The sequence below is a fragment of the Lytechinus variegatus genome, chromosome 15 (genome assembly GCF_018143015.1).
Source record: "Lytechinus variegatus isolate NC3 chromosome 15, Lvar_3.0, whole genome shotgun sequence".
NCBI classification, from domain to species: Eukaryota; Metazoa; Echinodermata; class Echinoidea; order Temnopleuroida; family Toxopneustidae; genus Lytechinus; species Lytechinus variegatus.
In genome coordinates, this window is record NC_054754.1 from 31759970 (window position 1) to 31784221 (window position 24252).

General features: G+C 38.2%; 1 protein-coding gene across 1 annotated transcript; it reads left to right on the forward strand.

Moving 5' to 3' along the window:
* The first annotated feature begins 14 nt into the window (after nucleotides 1-14).
* LOC121428378 (60S ribosomal protein L35-like) lies at nucleotides 15-24252 on the forward strand. Its single transcript, XM_041624968.1, has 3 exons — nucleotides 15-106; nucleotides 1530-1666; nucleotides 23770-24252. The coding sequence occupies exons 1-3, from the start codon at nucleotides 104-106 to the stop codon at nucleotides 23999-24001; spliced, it is 372 nt and encodes a 123-aa protein (XP_041480902.1). The 5' UTR covers nucleotides 15-103; the 3' UTR covers nucleotides 24002-24252.

Here is a 24252-nt window from a genome sequence, read left to right on the forward strand (position 1 = left end):
TATCGATTGATCTAGCTTACCGGGTATGACCAATAAGATTACAAGGCGGAAGTAAAACCTTTGGCATCAATTCGGTCTTTTGGCATCAACACGTAAAATCACTATGGTAGGACCTCGGGAAAGGGTTTTACAATCACTTAAAATCACCCGAACTATGTAAAATCCACGTTTCGAAACTAATCATGCCAATGATGTATTTGTAAAGAATTAAAGATTAAAAGTTTAGGTTAATATTCTCTTTATTTTACCTGGTTTTCACATATTTATTGGCATGTATTATCTTGTTGTGAATTTTACTTACGTGTAGTCCCATTAGCGACATTTTGCGTTAGCGATTGGTCTTTCGGAGCTGGAGGTCTATCTAGTATTTACTGCAGTTGAATGAAGCTAATTCAGCTGGCATTTTGATTTGTTTATTGTTTGAATTAAACAATAGTATTTCAGTTTTGACATTAAGGACCAAATTAACTGAACCATGAAATGTTTTAATCAAAGAATCAAAAATTAATGCAGAAATGCCAAGTTCAAAGACCAGCTAATCTATGCGTGAGATTTTCTGTGAATCTGAGAGAGATCACAGACATTGTGTACAATGTATAACCTTCTGAAGTTTGCACCGGCGGGCAGTAGACTGCAAATCGCCAGCGTATATGGGGATAGGCTGTGATAGTTGCGTGAGACAGAGATTTGAGGGGATGAACAAGAGTCCAAAATGCTTGAGTCTCGCGCATAATGCGTGAGACTTGGTAGCTCTGTTAATGATTGATGTTATAAGTCCCCTCATTTGTGTACAGACCAGTCCAGGATGTGCACATAATTGTTTTGTAAAATGAAGTGAAGTTTGCAGAGGGGTGTGTTTATTGTAGTATTGAAATGTGTAGCAATCTGGGGGATGTTAGAAAAAAAAATATACACAACTGTAAGCATGACTGCTGACCCTTTCTTGTGATGAATTTATCAATCAGATGCTTTTTGACAATGATATAATGTAAGCCATTTTAGTATCATTATGCGCATGATCAGAAGAAGGTCATCGGTACAAAGTGAAATGGTGTTCTGATATTTAATGAGATAAGCACCAACTTTGATATCTTGATTATTATTTTGAATTGTGTTTTTCATAAATCTACAAAAAACAATACACCCACTAGAAACTGGTATTGCACTGTTGGCCAATACAACATGCTAATGCATTCAAAGTAGAAATAGAGTGTTTATTGGTGTGCCATTCTAGTCACCTAATCTATTTAATTTCTTCTTTCTGCTATGTAAGGCATGCTTACATAAAATCTTGCTTTGAAATCTGACTCATTATGGAAGGAATGAAAGGTCATTTTACCAAAATTGAAGTATCTATAAACTTGTCTATTCAAAGGTAGTATTTCAACCTTAGCAGATGGATAGCACCTGTCGGGTCATCAGTCAGATGTAAAACAGTGTGTAACGAACAAACAGCTTATAAAAGACACACCTGGCTGGTATATCGATTGTTAGTACTTGTTACTTTTGTACTGTCTTGTAATTTACAGACGCGGATCAAGGCTCATGAACTCAGAGGAAAGAAGAAGGAGGAGTTGGAGGAGAACCTCAACAAGCTGAAGCAAGAATGGGCTCAGCTTCGAGTTGCCAAGGTGACTGGTGGTCAGGCATCCAAGCTTGCTAAGATGTAAGTTGAGATTAATTGTGAATGGTCAAGAAGATGATTCGAATGAAAAGTCAAACAAGCATAAAGCTTATTATTCAATATGATTTGGGGTGGGGAGGGTGCAGCATAAAGTGATGTAATTGAAATTAAATTCAGTGCTGCACACTAAGCCTTTGTTTCTACTGATAAAGGGGAAAAAATAGAAAAAAAAAGTAAAAAAGAACTTCAGTTATTTTGCTATTTTTTATTGCTTTTATTACCACCCCCAAAAAACCCCTACAAACAATACACTCACACAAAATAAATAATAATCCATGACAGCCATTCCTTAATTTTGGAGAGCCATTTTTTTAAGGTGCCAAATCCATTTTATAGTTTACAAAAAGAAAAAAAATATCATTAGTATCATTAGCCAGCAAATTTGGCCTTTTCTGAAAAGTTACTGGTCTGGGACTAACTTGTGTATTTCCAGTCGCCTTTAAGTATTTAATTGTGTGTGTAATTATGTATCTAATTTTTGTCTCACCTGCATAGCAGAGTGAGACTATAGGCGCCGCTTTTCCGACGAAGGCGGCGGCGTCAACATCAAATCTTAACCTAAGGTTAAGTTTTTGAAATGTCATCATAATTTAGAAAGTATATGGACCTAGTTCATGAAACTTGGCCATAAGGTTAAGCAAGTATTACTGAAAATCCTATTAGAGTTTCATGTCACATTACCAAGGTCAAAGGTCATTTAGGGTCAATACACTTAGACCATATTGGGGGAATCAACGTCAAAATCTTAACCTAAGGTTAACTTTTTGAAATGTCATCATAACTTAGAAAATATATGGACCTAGTTCATTAAACTTGGACATAAGGTTAATCAAGTATCATCAAACATCCTGCATGAGTTTCATGTCACATGACCAAGGTCAAAGGTCATTTAGGGTCAATGAAGTTTAGCCGATTTGGGGGTGTCTGTTGAATTACAATCAAAACTTTAAAAGTTTTTGGATCTGATTCATGAAACTTGGACATAAGAGTAATCAAGTATCACTGAACATCCTGTGCGCATTTTAGGTCACATGACCAAGGACAAAGATCAATGAACTTTGGCCATAATAGGGGCAAGGCACGACATTAGCGGTGGCCCGGTGGCCCGGGGCCACCAAAAATTCATCTCGGGCAACCATTATTGAAAAAATGTTAAGTTTTGGTGGCCCGAATCGGGCAACCAATAATTTTCAAAGTAGCCCAATTTTTCTCCCGATTTTGCATACATTTATCAACTTTCTACAGTTCAAATTGCAAGTCAATTCGTCATGCGCCTTTTTTGTCAATCTACACACAAATACACACACACAAAGATTGCACAGTCATGACAGTATGTAGGCCTACCGCTAGCATACAGTAACTATTATTCAGCCGGCTGTCTGGCTGAGCTTTGCATGCGTGAAACCACTGCAGCTGGCTGGCTGTGCGCTAGCAGACTATTCAGACTCAGGGAGCTGCGATGCGAAATGTTACTGCTAAGAAATCTTCCCCAGAACTTTGAAAATCTACGTCAAAGTCACATTTTACACCAATGACATGCCCTTCTACAGTCCATATTACTGAAACCTGATAATTCGCAAGCATTAAAAGGAGGAATTATGACCTCTGTTTTGACTAAAAAAGACCGATTTCCAAATGCATTAATACACATAAAACACATAGGTGAGTACATCACAGTCCCACATGTGCATTTGTATGTATGTTGATATTTGGTTTATTTTCGAAGCTGTCTTGAATAGACAGCTTCTTTCTTTCTTGTTTATAAATGACTTCTTAAACCACTCTTAAGGAAGTAAATACTTGGGAAGGCATTTTATTGATATGAAATGTGATTTTTTTCCATCATTTTGTCAAAAATAGGGAAGGAATTTTCTCACTGTTTTTTCCAGATAACTTGCCGTTTTCTTATTTTTTTCTGTCATTTTTTTACAGTGATTAAACCATTTATACCCCTTCCCATTGAATATGCCTGATTAAAGAACATGTTTCTACTGAATAATAATAATTTTCCCCTTTTTTTTCTGATAATTTTGTCTTATTCTTTTTTCTTACATTTTCTTTTTTTTTCTCAATTTTTTTTCTTTTATTTCTTTTATTTCAATTCTTTTATTTTCTTTCAATCATTTCATATTCACAATGATAGAACAATTTATATATTACCACAAAATAACAGCAAGCACAATTTACATACAAGATGTACAAAGAATAGTTGTACGTGGTAGTGACTGCAGAATATTTCAGTTTGTTTTATTCATTTTTAATTAATGTTTTTCTATATATTTTTCGGGCCACCAAACTTTACTAATGGGCCACCAAAAAAAATTATTTGAAGGTTTTGGTGGCCCGAACGGGCCACCACCAAAAAAAGTTAATGTGGAGCCTTGATAGGGGTATCTGTTGAATTACCAACATAACTTTGAAAGTTTATGGATCTGACTCGTGAAACTTGGACATAAGAGTAATCAAGTATCACTGAACATTCTGTGCGAGTTTCAGGTCACATAATCAAGGTCAAAGGTCATGTAAGGTCAGTGAACTTTGGCTACGTTGGGGGGTATTTGTTGAATTACCATCATATCTCTGTAAGTGTATTGGTCTAGTTCATAAAACATGGAAATAAGAGTAACCAAGTATCACTGAACATCTTGTGCGAGTTATAGTAGTTTCAAAGTCAGCACTGCTGCTATATTGAATCGCGTGTTGCAGGTGAGACTGCCAGAGGGGGATAAGCCCGTCAGTCATAAGGACCATAGGTCATAATACTAACTGGTCATAAGGACCGCTAGTCATAACGTGTAAAATCCTATACCCAAAAGCTCGCTAGTCATAATAGGCAAAAGGGGTCGCTAGTCATAAGGTCATAAGGACCATAAGTCATAAGGTCCGATTTTCATAATGCAAGATAAGGGTTGCTATTCATAATGGACCATAAGGGTAATTGATCATAAGGATCGCCAGTCATAATCAACAATGAGGGTCGGAATTCATAATACTAGATGAGGGTCGCTAGTCATAAAAAGGAAGAGGCTACATTGATCATAAGGGTCGCCAGTCATAATAGGGGATGAGGGTCGCCAGTCATAATGGTAGAAGAGGTTCGCCAGTCATAATAATGGATGAGGGTCGCCAGTCATAATAATGGATGAGGGTCGCCAGTCATAATAGGAGAAGGGGTTCGCCAGTCATAATGATAGATGAGGGTCGCCAGTCATAATAGTAGAAGGGGTTCGCCAGTCATAATGGTAGATGAGGGTCGCTATTCATAAAAGTAGAAAGGGTTCGCCAGTCATAAAAGTAATAGGGGTTCGCCAGTCATAATAATGGATGAGGGTCGCTAGTCATAATAATAGATGAGGTTCGCCAGTCATAATAGTGGATGAGGGTCGCTATTCATAATAGTAGCAGGGGTTCGCCAGTCATAATAATGGATAAGGGTCGCCAGTCATAATAGTAGAAGGGGTTCGCCAGTCACAATAATGGATGAGGGTCGCTATTCATAATAGTAGAAAGGGTTCGCCAGTCATAATGATAGATGAGGGTCGCCAGTCATAATAGTAGAAGGGGTTCGCCAGTCATAATAATGGATGAGGGTCGCCAGTCATAACAATGGATGAGGGTCGCCAGTCATAATGGTAGAAGGGGTTCGCCAGTCACAATAATGGATGAGGGTCGCTATTCATAATAGTAGAAAGGGTTCGCCAGTCATAATGGTAGATGAGGGTCGCTAGTCATAATAGTAGAAAGGGTTCGCCAGTCATAATAATGAATGAGGGTCGCCAGTCATAAAAGGAGAAAGGGTTCGCCAGTCATAATAATGAATGAGGGTCGCCAGTCATAATAGGAGAAAGGGTTCGCCAGTCATAATAATGGATGAGGGTCGCTATTCATAATAGTAGAAAGGGTTCGCCAGTCATAATGGTAGATGAGGGTCGCTAGTCATAATAGTAGAAAGGGTTCGCCAGTCATAATAATGAATGAGGGTCGCCAGTCATAAAAGTAGAAAGGGTTCGCCAGTCATAATAATGAATGAGGGTCGCCAGTCATAAAAGGAGAAAGGGTTCGCCAGTCATAATAATGAATGAGGGTCGCCAGTCATAATAGGAGAAAGGGTTCGCCAGTCATAATAATGGATGAGGGTCGCCAGTCATAATAGGAGAAAGGGTTCACCAGTCATAATAATGGATGAGGGTCGCCATTCATAATAGGAGAAAGGGTTCGCCAGTCATAATAATGGATGAGGATCGCCAGTCATAATACTAAAAGGGGTTCGCCAGTCATAATAATAGATGAGGGTCGCTAGTCATAATAGTATATGGGGTTCGCCAGTCATAATACTGGATGAGGGTCGCTATTCATAATAATGGATGAGGGTCGCCAGTCATAATAGTGGAAGAGGGTCGCCAATCATAATAGTAGAAGGGGTTCGCCAGTCATAATAATGGATGAGGGTCGCTATTCATAATAATGGATGGGGTTCGCCAGTCATAATACTGGAGGAGGGTCGCTATTCATAATAATGGATGGGGTTCGCCAGTCATAATAGTGGATGAGGGTCGCCAGTCATAATATTAGAAGGGGTTCGCCAGTCATAATAATGGATGAGGGTCGCCAGTCATAACAATGGATGAGGGTCGCCAGTCATAATGGTAGAAGGGGTTCGCCAGTCATAATAGTGGATGAGGGTCGCTATTCACAATAGAACAAAAGGTTCGCCAGTCATAATAATTGATGAGGGTCGCCAGTCATAATGATAGATGAGGGTCGCCAGTCATAATAGTAGAAGGGGTTCGCCAGTCATAATGGTAGATGAGGGTCGCTATTCATAAAAGTAGAAAGGGTTCGCCAGTCATAATGATAGATGAGGGTCGCCAGTCATAAAAGTAGAAGGGGTTCGCCAGTCATAATAATGGATGAGGGTCGCTAGTCATAATAATAGATGAGGTTCGCCAGTCATAATAGTGGATGAGGGTTGCTATTCATAATAGTAGAAGGGGTTCGCCAGTCATAATAATGGATGAGGGTCGCTAGTCATAATAATAGATGAGGTTCGCCAGTCATAACAGTGGATGAGGGTCGCTATTCATAATAATAGATGAGGTTCGCCAGTCATAATAGTGGATGAGGGTCGCTATTCATAATAGTAGCAGGGGTTCGCCAGTCATAATAATGGATAAGGGTCGCCAGTCATAATAGTAGAAGGGGTTCGCCAGTCACAATAACGGATGAGGGTCGCTATTCATAATAGTAGAAAGGGTTCGCCAGTCATAATGATAGATGAGGGTCGCCAGTCATAATAGTAGAAGGGGTTCGCCAGTCATAATAATGGATGAGGGTCGCCAGTCATAACAATGGATGAGGGTCGCCAGTCATAATGGTAGAAGGGGTTCGCCAGTCACAATAATGGATGAGGGTCGCTATTCATAATAGTAGAAAGGGTTCGCCAGTCATAATGGTAGATGAGGGTCGCTAGTCATAATAGTAGAAAGGGTTCGCCAGTCATAATAATGAATGAGGGTCGCCAGTCATAAAAGGAGAAAGGGTTCGCCAGTCATAATAATGGATGAGGGTCGCCAGTCATAATAGGAGAAAGGGTTCGCCAGTCATAATAATGGATGAGGATCGCCAGTCATAATACTAAAAGGGGTTCGCCAGTCATAATAATAGATGAGGGTCGCTAGTCATAATAGTATATGGGGTTCGCCAGTCATAATACTGGATGAGGGTCGCTATTCATAATAATGGATGAGGGTCGCCAGTCATAATAGTGGAAGAGGGTCGCCAATCATAATAGTAGAAGGGGTTCGCCAGTCATAATAATGGATGAGGGTCGCTATTCATAATAATGGATGGGGTTCGCCAGTCATAATACTGGAGGAGGGTCGCTATTCATAATAATGGATGGGGTTCGCCAGTCATAATAGTGGATGAGGGTCGCCAGTCATAATATTAGAAGGGGTTCGCCAGTCATAATAATGGATGAGGGTCGCCAGTCATAACAATGGATGAGGGTCGCCAGTCATAATGGTAGAAGGGGTTCGCCAGTCATAATAGTGGATGAGGGTCGCTATTCACAATAGAACAAAGGGTTCGCCAGTCATAATAATTGATGAGGGTCGCCAGTCATAATGATAGATGAGGGTCGCCAGTCATAATAGTAGAAGGGGTTCGCCAGTCATAATAATGGATAAGGGTCGCCAGTCATAATAGTAGAAGGGGTTCGCCAGTCACAATAACGGATGAGGGTCGCTATTCATAATAGTAGAAAGGGTTCGCCAGTCATAATGATAGATGAGGGTCGCCAGTCATAATAGTAGAAGGGGTTCGCCAGTCATAATAATGGATGAGGGTCGCCAGTCATAACAATGGATGAGGGTCGCCAGTCATAATGGTAGAAGGGGTTCGCCAGTCACAATAATGGATGAGGGTCGCTATTCATAATAGTAGAAAGGGTTCGCCAGTCATAATGGTAGATGAGGGTCGCTAGTCATAATAGTAGAAAGGGTTCGCCAGTCATAATAATGGATGAGGGTCGCTAGTCATAATAATAGATGAGGTTCGCCAGTCATAATAATGGATGAGGGTCGCTATTCATAATAGTAGAAGGGGTTCGCCAGTCATAATAATGGATGAGGGTCGCCAGTCATAATACTTAAAGGAGTTCGCCAGTTTTAAAAGTAGAAGGGGTTCGCCAGTCATAATGGTAGATGAGGGTCGCTATTCATAATAGTAGAAAGGGTTCGCCAGTCATAATGGTAGATGAGGGTCGCTATTCATAATAGTAGAAAGGGTTCGCCAGTCATAATAATGGATGAGGGTCGCATGCAGTCATAATAGAAGAAAGGGTTCGCAAGTCATAATAGTAGATGGGTCGATAGTCATAATGGTAGCTGAGGTAGATGGTAGATTTTGCGTATTGACCTTCAACCCACTACATTTAGCAAATGAATCCAAAATATTTAGTACATTACAGAAACTGGCAGCTGTACCATCGAGAAATAAAACTGTGTCATCCGCATATTAAAGAACTTTGTATTCTTTTAAGCCAACATAAATTCATTTGACAGAATGTGAATTTCGAATTAACAACCCAAGAATTTTAGAGCATAGCAAAAACGAATCTTAATGTCATTTGCCCAATGACTATAACACTAGAATATGCATTTTGATAAAGTATTTTTATTCATGTCATGATAGTAGAAGGGGTTCGCCAGTCATAATAATGGATAAGGGTCGCCAGTCATAATAGTAGAAGGGGTTCGCCAGTCACAATAACGGATGAGGGTCGCTATTCATAATAGTAGAAAGGGTTCGCCAGTCATAATGATAGATGAGGGTCGCCAGTCATAATAGTAGAAGGGGTTCGCCAGTCATAATAATGGATGAGGGTCGCCAGTCATAACAATGGATGAGGGTCGCCAGTCATAATGGTAGAAGGGGTTCGCCAGTCACAATAATGGATGAGGGTCGCTATTCATAATAGTAGAAAGGGTTCGCCAGTCATAATGGTAGATGAGGGTCGCTAGTCATAATAGTAGAAAGGGTTCGCCAGTCATAATAATGGATGAGGGTCGCTAGTCATAATAATAGATGAGGTTCGCCAGTCATAATAATGGATGAGGGTCGCTATTCATAATAGTAGAAGGGGTTCGCCAGTCATAATAATGGATGAGGGTCGCCAGTCATAATACTTAAAGGAGTTCGCCAGTTTTAAAAGTAGAAGGGGTTCGCCAGTCATAATGGTAGATGAGGGTCGCTATTCATAATAGTAGAAAGGGTTCGCCAGTCATAATGGTAGATGAGGGTCGCTATTCATAATAGTAGAAAGGGTTCGCCAGTCATAATAATGGATGAGGGTCGCATGCAGTCATAATAGAAGAAAGGGTTCGCAAGTCATAATAGTAGATGGGTCGATAGTCATAATGGTAGCTGAGGTAGATGGTAGATTTTGCGTATTGACCTTCAACCCACTACATTTAGCAAATGAATCCAAAATATTTAGTACATTACAGAAACTGGCAGCTGTACCATCGAGAAATAAAACTGTGTCATCCGCATATTAAAGAACTTTGTATTCTTTTAAGCCAACATAAATTCATTTGACAGAATGTGAATTTCGAATTAACAACCCAAGAATTTTAGAGCATAGCAAAAACGAATCTTAATGTCATTTGCCCAATGACTATAACACTAGAATATGCATTTTGATAAAGTATTTTTATTCATGTCATGAAAGATTTGCCAAATTTAAAAATGGAAAGCGTTTTAAACAAAAAATCATGAAAAATCAGAAATCAGGAATATGTTTCTTCTCCGTATACACAATTAAATCATACAAAATTTTCCTATTTTCACCAATAAATCGTCCAGACAAGAATCCTGATTGATTCACATGAATAATTCTATGGTAATACTTTTTAAAGTCTGTGAACAATACAACTTTACAACAGTTTATAAACAACATTCAACAATGAAATTGATTTCCAATTTTTGATGAAATGTCTTACTTTGTCACCTTAAGGAATTAATGTTATCAAGCCATTATTGTTTGTGAGATTGATAATTTTCCAGAAATATAAGCAAATTTTGTACTTCGTACCAAGAATATACCTAAGTCCTGAAAGAATGCTTAAAAAAAATCAGTTGTAAATCCGTCTCGTCCAGGAGGCTTATTACTTTTCATATTTTTTTTTATGCAAAATCAACTTCACTGTAAGATATTTCTCCTTAAGAAGAATCGTCTTCCTCTGTAAGACTATGGAAACTCTCTTCTCTAATAAGATAAAAAAAAAAGTTCTTCAGCATCACTATTTGCATGATATTTATATAACTGTTCATTATATGAGCCAATTTCTCTTAAAATGTCTGTTTGTTTTGCAATACTGTACCATTATCATGAATCAATTCAACAAATGTTTATTTCTGCTATCCTCTGCTTTTCAAGATAAAAAATATTTAGACGGTTTTTCTCCATATTGCATTATTTGAAGTCTTATCTAAATTGTTCTAATTATTTCCTAAGTAGCCTAATTTTTTGTAAATTTTCTCCAGTATTTATATTTTGGTTTAGAAGTTTGTCTTTGTTAAGTATTTCAATTTCGAGGTTTTTTCTACACTTTCTTCTTTTCTCTTCTCTCTTATTACATACAATATAGTCGCTGCTCTCAACTCCATCAACAGCAGGGGCGGATCTAGCCTTCGCCAATAGGGGGGGGGGCGGAATTTTTTCAGACATATTTTCCCCGATCGGCCACTCGAAGATGATTTTTGGTTTCTTTGAAGGGGTAATCCTAATACTCACTTCTTAGCTTTATTCCTATGAATAAACATTTATAGACAATATCATATCTTTATTTATATAATGTGAGCGCAAAGCGCGAGCTAATTTTTTTGGGAATCTTTTGTATTTTTTCTGAAAAAGATGTGCATGCAAATGAATAACTACTACAAACGTGAAGCGCGAGCAAAAATGACTGAATGGCTGATTTTGTGGACAACTCTCCATTTGTTTTGTACACATATTTTCAGATTTTCCCCTTTATTTTACATATTTCACATTATCACCTCCTGATCTTGACATATATGGTGTGGATTATATTTTCCCATGACATATGTTTGCTCAGAAGGAGGCAAGATGCAACTTGAAAGATAATGAGGAAAATCTGAAAATTTGTGTACAAAACAAATGGAGAGTTGTCCACAAAATCAGCCATATTGAAGCACGTTTGCCAATTTGAGGATGCCCATAGAAAGTACAACAATAGTTTTCAAACTCCCATAACTTGCTTATTTCATAACCGATTTTGATGATACTTTTTTAAAATTGATCCTTGCATATTTTACTCTTTCAAGTAAAATTGCCTCTCTTCTTGGGTTTTAGTTTCCTTTAAAGGACAAGTCCACCCCAACAAAAACTTGATTTGGATAAAAAGAGAAAAATTCAACAAGCATAACACTGAAAATTTCATAAAAAGTCGGATGTAAATTAAGAAAGTTAGGGCATTTTAAAGTTTCGCTTAAATTTTCAACAAAATAGTTATATGAACGAGCCAGTTAAATCCAAATGAGAGAGTTGATGACATCACTCACTCACTATTTCTTTTGTATTTTGTTAAATGAAATATGAAATATTTTTATTTTCTCGTCATTGTCTGTGAAATGAAGTTTCATTCCTCCCTGAACACGTGGAATTCCATTATTTTAACATTTTGTGGTTCACGCAAGGAGGTCCTAATCGTCAAATTCGAAAAAATTGAAATATTGTATAATTCAAAAGATAAAAAACAAAAGAAATAGTGAGTGAGTGACATCATCGACTCTCTCATTTGGATGCAACTGGCTCGTTTATATAACTATTTTGTTGAAAATAAGCGAAACTTTGAAATGTCATAACTTTTTTATTTTACATCCGATTTTGATGAATTTTTCATCATTGTGCTTGTCTGATTTTTCTCTATTGATTCAAATCAACATTTTTCTGAGGTGGACTTGACCTTTAATATAGCGAGCGCAAAGCGCGAGCAGAAATTTTTGATATATACGTTTTGATGTAATGAAAAATGATCTGTTAACAGCTGCTTGCAGTTAGCCTAAGAACGTTATATATTTCAATAATCAAATAATGCGAGCGCGAAGCGCGAGCTAAAAATTTTGACATTTCTACCTGAAAAACGAAATTCTGAGCACTTTTTGTCATCGTAAAAAGGATAAGTATGTAACTAAACAATTAATGCGAGCGCGAAGTGCGAGCGGAAAAATTCGAGATTTACACCAGTGGCGTAACAGGCGGGGGGGGGGGCAGGGGGCAAGCTGCCCCCCGGCGGATTTCACCGGGAAAATAAAAAACGGGAAAAATAAAAGGGATGGAGAAAGAAAGGGAAAGGGAAGGAAAGAGAGAAAGGAAAGGAGGAAAAGGAAAGAGAAAGGGAAAAGTGGAAAGAAAACAAGGAAAAATATATTTTTTGAAATAGAAAAGGAAGGAAAGCGGGAAGAAGAACGAAAGAAAAACATTTGAGAAAGAACAAATCATTCTGAAATAGACCTATATAGTGCAATAGCATGATGGGAAATAAATTAAAAGATGGCAAACAATAACGGGAAATGAAGGCAAGGCAGAATGGAATTAGTCCAAAGCTAAATTGGAAAACAAAGAAAAGGGACAAGAAATAAAAACTTAATAACACGACCGGGCTGACGAGGATAGAAAATAGAGAGCGGGAAGAAAGAGGAACTGCATACAACATTGTGATATTAGCTTGCTAAATTTTATGCAAAAAAGCTACCGGGGCTTTGCCCCAGACCCCAAGCAGTAGGGGCTCTTCATCTATGACCTTCAAATGGCTCTATTACGCCCCCTCCCCCTTAGGGACCCTTCCTACATTAAGCTTTACGTTCAATCACTGGTGTACAGGCGGGGGGGTCTTGGTTCAACACCCAAGAGGAAATAAAAGAATTTATGGGAGACAACGTATAATGAAATATGTTATTTGCTGAATATAATGGAGAAATCGACTCCCCCCACATTGCTATGTTTTGCCCCCTCTCAAAATATCTGGTTCAACTGGGTTGAATAAATGTGTTGTGTAAAAGCTATATTCTGTATATACCCGCAATTTGATTAAATAGCGGCAATCTGCGAGGTTTAAATGGCTTTGAGATCCAGAAGTTCCGGGGGCTCCGCCCCAGACCCCAACCGCATAGCACTGCCGTATATGAGTATGGAAGGGTTGGGCCATGGTCCCCAAAAGTTTTACCATGTAAAAAAACATATCTCAAAGTTAGATTCTCATGAAAAGGTGATTTTTCTCGCTTCGCTCGCTCGGGACTTATATTAACCAGCTTTTTAGCACATGCGCCATACTGCGCCCCTTGATTTTTGTTTTGTTTACTCTGCACGCTACTGCCGCAAATAATCCTGTTAACAGTGGCGTACAGATCACAAAAAAAGGATGGAAAGAGAATAGAGTGAAATATATTCTCTGGATATCATGTCAAAATCTATCACAAAATTGGATTTTTGTATTAAAAATGTCAAAATTTTTGCTCGCTCGCTCGCATCGCTCTCTCGCAACTTTTTTTTAAAAGATAAATTCTGCCTGATACACAATGTCTTGCCCTTTCGAAATCGTCGCCTAATTACACCATTGCGCCTGTTTATACCATGATATGACCGGGAAATTTTTGGCACTTGCCCCCCCCCCCCTCCTTGGCCACCGACCCCTGTTACGCCGCTGTTTACACCTAAAAACGGGACACTCCATTCATGTTTTGTAAATCGTGAAAAGGATGAGTAATTGGATATCTTTCTACATTGATATTGCGAGCGCAAAGCCCGAGCACATTTATTTTTATATTGCGGATTAAAACCCGGGATTAAAACTGGATAATGATTTATACCGAGAACAAGCTGCGTATCTGAATAAAAGCGCGCGTGTTTCAGATTTAGACCTAGAATCTGAATGGGCATTCTAAATACCTTTTTTCATCGTTAAAATCGATAAAGTGAGCGCGAAGCGGGAGCTTAAAACATTTGATATTCCGATCTGAAAAGGGTCAATTTAAGCTCTGTATTTCAAGCACTTTGTAGGAAAAATTGTGAGGTGGGTATGGATGACATTAAAAAAAAGAGTTTCATTATTTTAATTTCATTCAAAGTTTCATTATTATTAGTTTGAGTTTTGACATAGGACCAGGACATTCCAAGAGCATTATGTCATCATATGAAAATTATGACTATATCTTCTTATTTCTCTTCCTAAGCGCAAGATAAAACTTGTCGATATTGCATCCTGAAAAAAGGGACAATTTGATTCTTAAATTAATATCTTATTTATTAACCTAATAAGCCTAATGTGAGAGCGTGAAATCTATTAATATTATGGCCTGAAACTGTACATTTAAAGCACTTTTGTATTTATGATTTATGAAGAAGATGCGTGAGTTGATAGATTTTCAACAATCAATGCGAGCGCGAATCGCGAGCCGAAATTTTTAAAAATTCAGACCATAAAACAAAAAGTTTTGCAGAGCACTTTTTAAAAATCAATTTGTAAATCAAACAAAATAATGAAAGTACGATTTCTGAGCTGAAATATGTTTTCTATGTTGACTTCAAATTTTGATATTTCAATCTCCATATTGATATGTAAATCAACTAACATGCAATGCGAGCGCGAAGCGCAAGCGATTTTTTTATAGTGACATTAAGGATTTTAAAAATCATTTTCCTAGGCTTCCCCTCATCTTATTTTATTCACTCGTCTTCCTCTTCTTGTGTTTCCCCTTTTTTTCTCCTCTCTTTTCCCTTCTTTTTCTTTCTTTCTTTCTTTCTTTCTTCCCCCTTTTACTTTTTTTTGCTCCGCCAATGGGGGGGGGGGGGGTGGGCCCCTCGGGCCCCCTAGATCCGCCTATGAACAGTGTATAAACAAAACAACTGATATTCAATAATAAATCTGAGTTTCTCTTTTCTAACAGTTTCAAAAGCTTTACCATGAAGACAATCAATATCAAGATACTGTAAAAACATTTATCTAACACAATCTCTAAACTGATCATTGTGTGATCGGTACGATATCCTAAATCAATATCACATTTTCTAACCAAAGAAATAATATCTGCAGATATCAAAAAATAATGTTTTCTACTTTGCTTCAATGGTGTGGACTGTCTCCAAGTATAACATTTTGAATCAACTAAATTAACTCACTGACTCAAAACTTTGGACCAGGTTCCAATCACCACATAGGATTTTATGAGGATCATCATAGTCCAATAAGATATTTTCTATACATCTAAAAAATTTAGGGTCATTTTGCCCATACAATGATATCAATGAAATAAGCAACATAGTTTCCATCAGTATCGCATTTTACTCTCTTAATAACAAGTTGTATATTTTTATCAAATAATATAGCATTGCATTAGATGATTTATATGAGAAAAAAAAACCTTCCTCTCACTCCTTTAATATGTTTTCTTCCAAATCCTTTACAAAATGAGTGTCCTGTAAACAATTAATATTTGTTTTTTTTTCCTTTTCAAAAAATGAAATGTATAATATGAAGGAATAATTTCATGCTCATATCATATTCAACATCAACTAAAAAAATATATAATATAGATAGAAAAGACATTTTTCTGTAAAAAAAAAAACCTCTATTGAAAAAAGGGCTTTTAGAAAATACTGTCGTACAGGTTTAGGTCAACACTATCTTAAATGCATATATTCAAAGAAGATTTCCTTGTTATTGGAATTATTCACAATCTACACCTTTTCGCCTAAAGATAATTTAATTTTTTAGGGGAGGGTGTCATTTCTAACAACTTCTGCTGGTTATGATAAAAAAAAATCGCCGTAGGTAAAAAAAATGCCCTTTTTCAAAAGTAAAAAGCCTTTTGGCAAAATGAAATGTGCTCTTTTTTCAAAACTAAATACTGTTCTTGAAGTCCAACATAAAACATTTCAGGATGGTCACAAAAGTAATGTCAATAACATTAGATAATTTATCTTTTTAAAGGGTGTCATTTTTAATAGCTCCTGCTGGTTATGATTTAAAAAAAATCCCATTTTTCAAAATAAAAATGTGCTCTTATTCGAAATTAAATACCTTTTTTGAACTACAACATAATACATATAAGGCTTGAAAATCACCGTTTTTGTGTTCTCACGCTTTGCGCCGACCTCAGCTATTATGTAGCAAAGTTCCCTTCTACTGACAGGCAAACCACTTCCACTATCATGGCTAGCGACCCTCTTCTACTAATAAGACTAGCGACCCTCATCTACTATTATGACTAGCAAACCCCTACTACACTGTAAAAATGAATTGCTAATTCAGCACTTACAGTGCTTGTATAGTGACTGCACTAGTAGTGCTGATTTTCTAGTTCACATTTAAACTAGAAAATCAACACTCCCAGTGCAGTCACTATACAAGCACTGTAAGCGCTAAATTAGCACCTCATTTTTTACAATGTACTATTATGACTGGAGATCCTCATCCTTTATTATGACTGGCGAACCCCATCTACTATTATGACTAGCGACCCTCATCTTCCATTATGACTGGCGAACACCTTCTACTATTATGACTGGCGACCTTCATCCATTATTATGACTGGCGACCCTCATCCATTATTATGACTGGCGACCCTCATCCATTATTATGACTGGCGAACCCTTTCTACTATTATGAATAGCGACCCTCATCCATTATTATGACTGGCGACCCTCATCCACTATTATGACTGGCGACCCTCATCCATTATTATGACTGGCGAACCCTTTCTACTATTATGAATAGCGACCCTCATCCATTATTATGACTAGCGACCCTCATCCACTATTATGACTGGCGACCCTCATCCATTATTATGACTGGCGAACCCTTTCTACTATTATGAATAGCGACCCTCATCCACTATTATGACTGGCGAACCCCATCTACTATTATGACTGGCGACCCTCATCCATTATTATGACTGGCGACCCTCTTCCATTATTATGACTGGCGAACCCTTTCTACTATTATGAATAGCGACCCTCATCCACAATTATGACTGGCGACCCTCATCCATTATTATGACTGGCGACCCTCATCCATTATTATGACTGGCGAACCCTTTTTACTATTATGATTAGCGACCCTCATCCATTATTATGACTGGCGACCCTCATCCACTATTATGACTGGCGAACCCCATCTACTATTATGACTGGCGAACCCCATCTACTATTATGACTGCCGACCCTCATCCATTATTATGACTGGCGAACCCCTTTCTACTTTTATGAATAGCGACCCTCATCTACCATTTTGACTGGCGAACCCCTTCTACTATTATGACTGGCGACCCTCATCCATTATTATGACTGGCGTCCCTCATCCATTATTATGACTGGCGAACCCTTTCTACTATTATGAATAGCGACCCTCATCCACTATTATGACTGGCGACCCTCATCCATTATTATGACTGGCGAACCCCATCTACTATTATGACTAGCGACCCTCATCTACCATTATGACTGGCGAACCCCTTCTAATATTATGACTGGCGACCCTCATCCATTATTATGACTGGCGAACCCTTTCTACTATTATGAATAGCGACCCTCATCCATTATTAAGACTGGCGACCCTCATCCACTATTATGACTGGCGACCCTCATCCATTATTATGACTGGCGAACCCCTTCTACTATTATGACTGGCGACCCTCATCCATTATTATGACTGGCGACCCTCATCCATTATTATGACTGGCGAACCCTTTCTACTATTATGAATAGCGACCCTCATCCACTATTATGACTGGCGACCCTCATCCATTATTATGACTGGCGAACCCCATCTACTATTATGACTAGCGACCCTCATCTACCATTATGACTAGCGAACCCCATCTAATATTATGACTGGCGACCCTCATCCATTATTATGACTGGCGAACCCTTTCTACTATTATGAATAGCGACCCTCATCCATTATTATGACTGGCGACCCTCATCCACTATTATGACTGGCGACCCTCATCCATTATTATGACTGGCGAACTCTTTCTACTATTATGAATAGCGACCCTCATCCACTATTATGACTGGCGAACCCCATCTACTATTATGACTGGCGACCCTCATCCATTATTATGACTGGCGACCCTCTTCCATTATTATGACTGGCGAACCCTTTCTACTATTATGAATAGCGACCCTCATCCACTATTATGACTGGCGACCCTCATCCATTATTATGACTGGCGACCCTCATCCATTATTATGACTGGCGAACCCTTTCTACTATTATGAATAGCGACCCTCATCCATTATTATGACTGGCGACCCTCATCCACTATTATGACTGGCGACCCTCATCCATTATTATGACTGGCGAACCCTTTCTACTATTATGAATAGCGACCCTCATCCACTATTATGACTGGCGAACCCCATCTACTATTATGACTAGCGACCCTCATCTACCATTATGACTGGCGAACCCCTTCTAATATTATGACTGGCGACCCTCATCAATTTTATGACTAGCGACCCTCATCTACCATTATGACTGGCGAACCCCTTCTAATATTATGACTGGCGACCCTCATCCATTATTATGACTGGCGACCCTCATCCATTATTATGACTGGCGAACCCTCTCTACCCTTATGAATAGCGACCCTCATCTACCATTATGAATGGCGAACCCCTTCTACTATTATGACTGGCGACCCTCATCCATTATTATGACTGGCGAACGCCATCTACTATTATGACTAGCGACCCTCATCTACCATTATGACTGGCGAACCCCTTCTAATATTATGACTGGCGACCCTCATCCATTATTATGACTGGCGAACCCTTTCTACTATTATGAATAGCGACCCTCATCCATTATTATGACTGGCGACCCTCATCCACTATTATGACTGGCGACCCTCATCCATTATTATGACTGGCGAACCCTTTCTACTATTATGAATAGCGACCCTCATCCACTATTATGACTGGCGAACCCCATCTACTATTATGACTGGCGACCCTCATCCATTATTATGACTGGCGACCCTCTTCCATTATTATGACTGGCGAACCCTTTCTACTATTATGAATAGCGACCCTCATCCATTATTATGACTGGCGAACCCCTTCTAATATTATGACTGGCGACCCTCATCCATTATTATGACTAGCGACCCTCATCTACCATTATGACTGGCGAACCCCTTCTACTATTATGACTGGCGACCCTCATCCATTATTATGACTGGCGACCCTCTTCCATTATTATGACTGGCGAACCCTTTCTACTATTATGAATAGCGACCCTCTTCCATTATTATGACTGGCGAACCCTTTCTACTATTATGAATAGCGACCCTCATCCATTATTATGACTGGCGAACCCCTTCTAATATTATGACTGGCGACCCTCATCCATTATTATGACTAGCGACCCTCATCTACCATTATGACTGGCGAACCCCTTCTACTATTATGACTGGCGACCCTCATCCATTATTATGACTGGCGACCCTCATCCATTATTATGACTGGCGAACCCTCTCTACTCTTATGAATAGCGACCCTCATCTACCATTATGACTGGCAAACCCCTTCTACTATTATGACTGGCGACCCTCATCCATTATTATGACTGGCGAACCCTTTCTACTATTATGAATAGCGACCCTCATCCACTATTATGACTGGCGAACCCCTTCTAATATTATGACTGGCGACCCTCATCCATTATTATGACTGGCGAACCCCATCTGCTATTATGACTAGCGACCCTCATCTACCATTATGACTGGCGAACCCCTTCTAATATTATGACTGGCGACCCTCATCCATTATTATGACTGGCGAACCCTTTCTACTATTATGAATAGCGACCCTCATCTACCATTATGACTGGGGAACCCCTTCTACTATTATGACTGGCGACCCTCATCCACTATTATGAATGGCGACCCTTATGATCAACGAACCCTTTTCCTCCTTATGACTGGCGACCCTTTTCCTTTATTATGACTAGCAACCCTCTTGTTTGATTATGAATGGCGACCCTCATCGTTGATTATGACTTGCGACCTCTATGAACAAAGCCCCTTATGAATAGCGACCCTTATGACTATTATGACTAGCGGTCCTTATAACTAGCGGGTATTATGACCAGTGGTCCTTATGACTGGCGGGTGGACCCCGCCAGAGGCATTCCACTTGTTCAATATCAGCAACACTTTTAATTATTTTTTCTTAATCCTCCATCTGATTTTGATGAAATTTTTATTAAAAATGCTTGGTTTATTTCTCTCTATTTCATCAAATAAACATGTTGTTTGGGTTGACTTGCCCATTAATATTATCTGCCAAACTCGGTATACAGTTGGTGTTGAAAATGTGTGCTTAAAATACTTCACCAACATTAGCCCCCATGGACTGTAAAAATAATGATTTCTATTTTGGCTGTGACTGGAAAGGTTTTGAGCTGACAATTACTCATTCAGTATCCTCTTTCTAATCCTACCATGGGGTTGGTTAAAGCTTGGTTCGGAAACCATCTTCACGCTCTCAAACTCACACCAAATTGGAACTGACTGGAACCTGCCCAATGTTTGATTGAAAAAGAGGGGAGATAAAAAAAAAAGAAAGATGTAAGCAAATGCAAATGGTCCATGTATTGCAAGACTAACATGGTGTGTACACTGTACTTTGTATTAAATTTTGCAGAATAAATAATAATAAGGTAAAGAATTTCAAAAGAAATGAAAAAATGGCTCTCTTGGAGTCATGGATAGAAATTGATAGGCCTAATATTGGTCACTTTTACATCTCATACATGATGTAATCAGGGCTCCACACTAACCCATTTTTTCTACTGGTCCAACCTATTCATGTCGGACCAGTAGATACCCAGTTTTTCAAATTTTTACTGGTCCGAACCTAAAATCTACTGGTCCCAAAAAATAAAGAAAACATTAAGAAAAGGCACAAGTTTATTTTTCTAGCCTTTCGTTACCCCCCCCCCAAAAAAAAATGAAGGAAAATGAAGGACAAAAAGAGACAGAAACGAAGAAAGACAGAAATGAAGAAAGAAAGAAAGGAAGGAAGGAAGGAAAGAGGGAAAAGAAAGAAAGAATAAAAGAAAGGAAGGAAGGAAGGAGGGAAAAGAAAGAAAGAATAAAAGAAAGGAAGGAAGAAAAAAAGGTAAAGAAAGGATAGATTTGAAGGAAGAAAAAAAAGTAAGAACTAAAGAAGGAAAAGAAGGAAGAAAGAAAGAAAGAAAGAAAGAAAGAAAAGAAAAAAAGAAATTAAGGAAGGAAATGAAGCAAGCAATACAGAAAGAAAGAACAAATCCAGAAAGTAGTAAAGGAAAGAAAGAAGAAGCAATAAAAAAGAAAGGGTAAAAGGAGAGATGGAAAGACGGACAAAAGAAAGACATGAAGGAGTGAAAGAAGGAAGGAATTAAGGAAGAAATGAAGGAAAGGTAAAATGATAGATAGAAGGAATGAAATAAATAAAGGAAGGAAGGGAAGAAGCAAGCAATTATAAAAAAAAGAAAAGGTAAAAGAATAGATGAAAGGAAGAAAAAAAAGAAAGACCGAGAGACAAAGAAAGGAAGGAATGAAAAAATAAAGGAGAGAAAGGAAGCAAGCAGTCAAAAAAAAAAAGAAAGGAAAGGTAAAATGATATAATTAATAAAGGGGAAAAGGAAAGAACAAGACAGATAGAAGAAAGGAACGAATGTAAGAAAGAAAGGGCTGAGAAAAGAAATAAAAAAAGAAAGGGTAAATAAATGATGGATGGAAGAAACAAAGAAAGTAACAAAGAATGAAGAAAGGGGTAAAAAGAAGGAAGGAAAGAAAGGAAGAAGAGAAGAGATGAATATAGGATGGATGGACTCAAAAACTAAAGAAAGAAAATATCAGAAAGAAAGAGAGAGAAAAAGGAAATATAGAGAAAATATTTTATAAAAGGATAGAAAGAAAAAATGAATTAAAGAAAACAAGGGAAATTAAAAAAGAAAGACAGTAACAAAAAAAATTGAGGGAAGAAACAAAGAAAGATTTATAAGAAGGAAAGAAAGATAGGAAGAAAGCTAAAACTATTATAAATAATTTATCAGTTTCTTTTCTCATTTAAAATAGCTACGAAAGAAAGTCAGATACCATTAGTGTATCAACACACACATAAATGCATATGTGGGGCTATTATGTATTCAGACGATATCACCCGAAACTCGATCTGTTTGAACCAAAACAGAAGTGAAAATTTCTCCTTTTACTGCTTACAAATGACAGAGTTGCTCCAATTTTTAGGAAATATGGACATTATAAGAGCCTTTCATGAGTATGAACCTTGGATTTTGACAGTTATGTGAGAGATTTCTGCCAGAGTTTAGCCAAGCTTCGTTCGTGCGGCCAATGGAGAATTAACCACGTGGTTTGTGTGGCAGACTACATGTACACTGTATGCATGCTGTATAGTACTCTAGTAACACTTACGTGTGATTCATTCTGTGTGTATTCTGTGTGTGAATGCCAGAATTTCGCGGGGGAAATGGTTTGCTGTGAATTTGACCATTTCTGGAAAAGTTATTGGCCCAACAATGGTTTTTATTACTGGTAATGTCGGACCCTTAAAGGGGAAGTTCACCCTGAAGAAAACTTTCTTGTGAAAATAGCAGAAAAAATAGTAAAAAATATTGGTGAAGGTTTGAGGAAAATCCGTTGAAAAGTAAGAAAGTTATTAGAGTTCAAAGTTTTGGATTTGTGACGTCATAAACGAGCAGCTGTCCCATGTGTTATGTAATATAAAATGCATAAATTTCAAATTTTGTATGGTTCCTGATGACTTAATTTTGTTTTCTTTTCATAATCGGATGTGAAACGATTTGTCTATTGATATACAAAAGTTCCAGTGAAAACCATTTTGAATTTTCTAAGAAAATGACATTTCATTGATTTTTTACCATTCGCTACGTAGGAATGCTGCTCGCATATGACGTCACAAATCAAATAATTGAAATTCTAATAACTTTTTAATTATTTGATGATTTTTTCTCAAACCTTCGGAAATATTTTTTATTAATTTTTCTGCTATTTTTACAATAAACTTTTTGTCAGGGTGAACTTCCCCTTTAAATCTTGCTATTTTTGGAAAAATTACTGGCCCGACAATGATATTTTTTACTGGTCATGTCGGACCAGTAAATCTTCCAATTTCTGAAAATCTACTGGCCCGACAGCGATTTTTACCGGTCTGGGACCGTCGGACCGCCGCTAGTGTCGAGCCCTGATGTAATGCAATAGGAGCAATTAATGTCATGATTTGCACACCTCATTGCTATAAGGACCAGTTATTGAGTGACAGACTGACCTTTCTCAGCTCTCATGTAAATTGATTTATTCTTGCTTAACTATATTGTTTTTGGAGAGTTATTTTTATTATTTAATGTAATATCTTTTTCCCTCATATTTGCTCTTTCTCAGCTGTCATGTTATGTGATATACTCTCATTTAGTTTTCATGAAATTGTTTGTGGATATTCTAAAAATTTATTTCTTATTTTCTCCCTTTAGCTGTGTCATTCGTAAGAGTATTGCTCGTGTGCGAACTGTTATGCACCAGACACAAAAGGAGAACCTTCGCAAGTTCTACCGCAACCGTAAGTTCAAGCCCCTGGACCTCCGCCCCAAGAAGACGCGAGCCATCCGTCGCCAGCTCAGCCGATCAGAACTCAACCGCCGCACCAGCAAACAGATCCGCAAGGCCAGCATGTACCCCATGCGCAAGTACGCCGTCAGGGCGTAAATGTAGCTACATGCAACTCTCAAAACTGTTTCACAAACAATTTCAGGACCAGGATTGCTTCTGTCTTCAAGGGATACGGTGTTATAGCTTAATCAGTTGGTGAGACGAGCTATGATATCACACAAAGAAGGGAAACCATCAACGATGAATGGTCACACACTCACCATCAATGGGCAAGGAATATTCATCATAACTCAAATTGATCCAGGAACGTCATTGCCAGATTAATAAAGTCTGTTCTCAGCACATAA

Bases quoted from the DNA above. Each gene is read 5' to 3' on its own strand.
- LOC121428378 (XM_041624968.1), top strand. The intron at 1,667-23,769 runs GTAAGTTGAGAT...TTCTCCCTTTAG, and splicing joins GCATCCAAGCTTGCTAAGAT to CTGTGTCATTCGTAAGAGTA.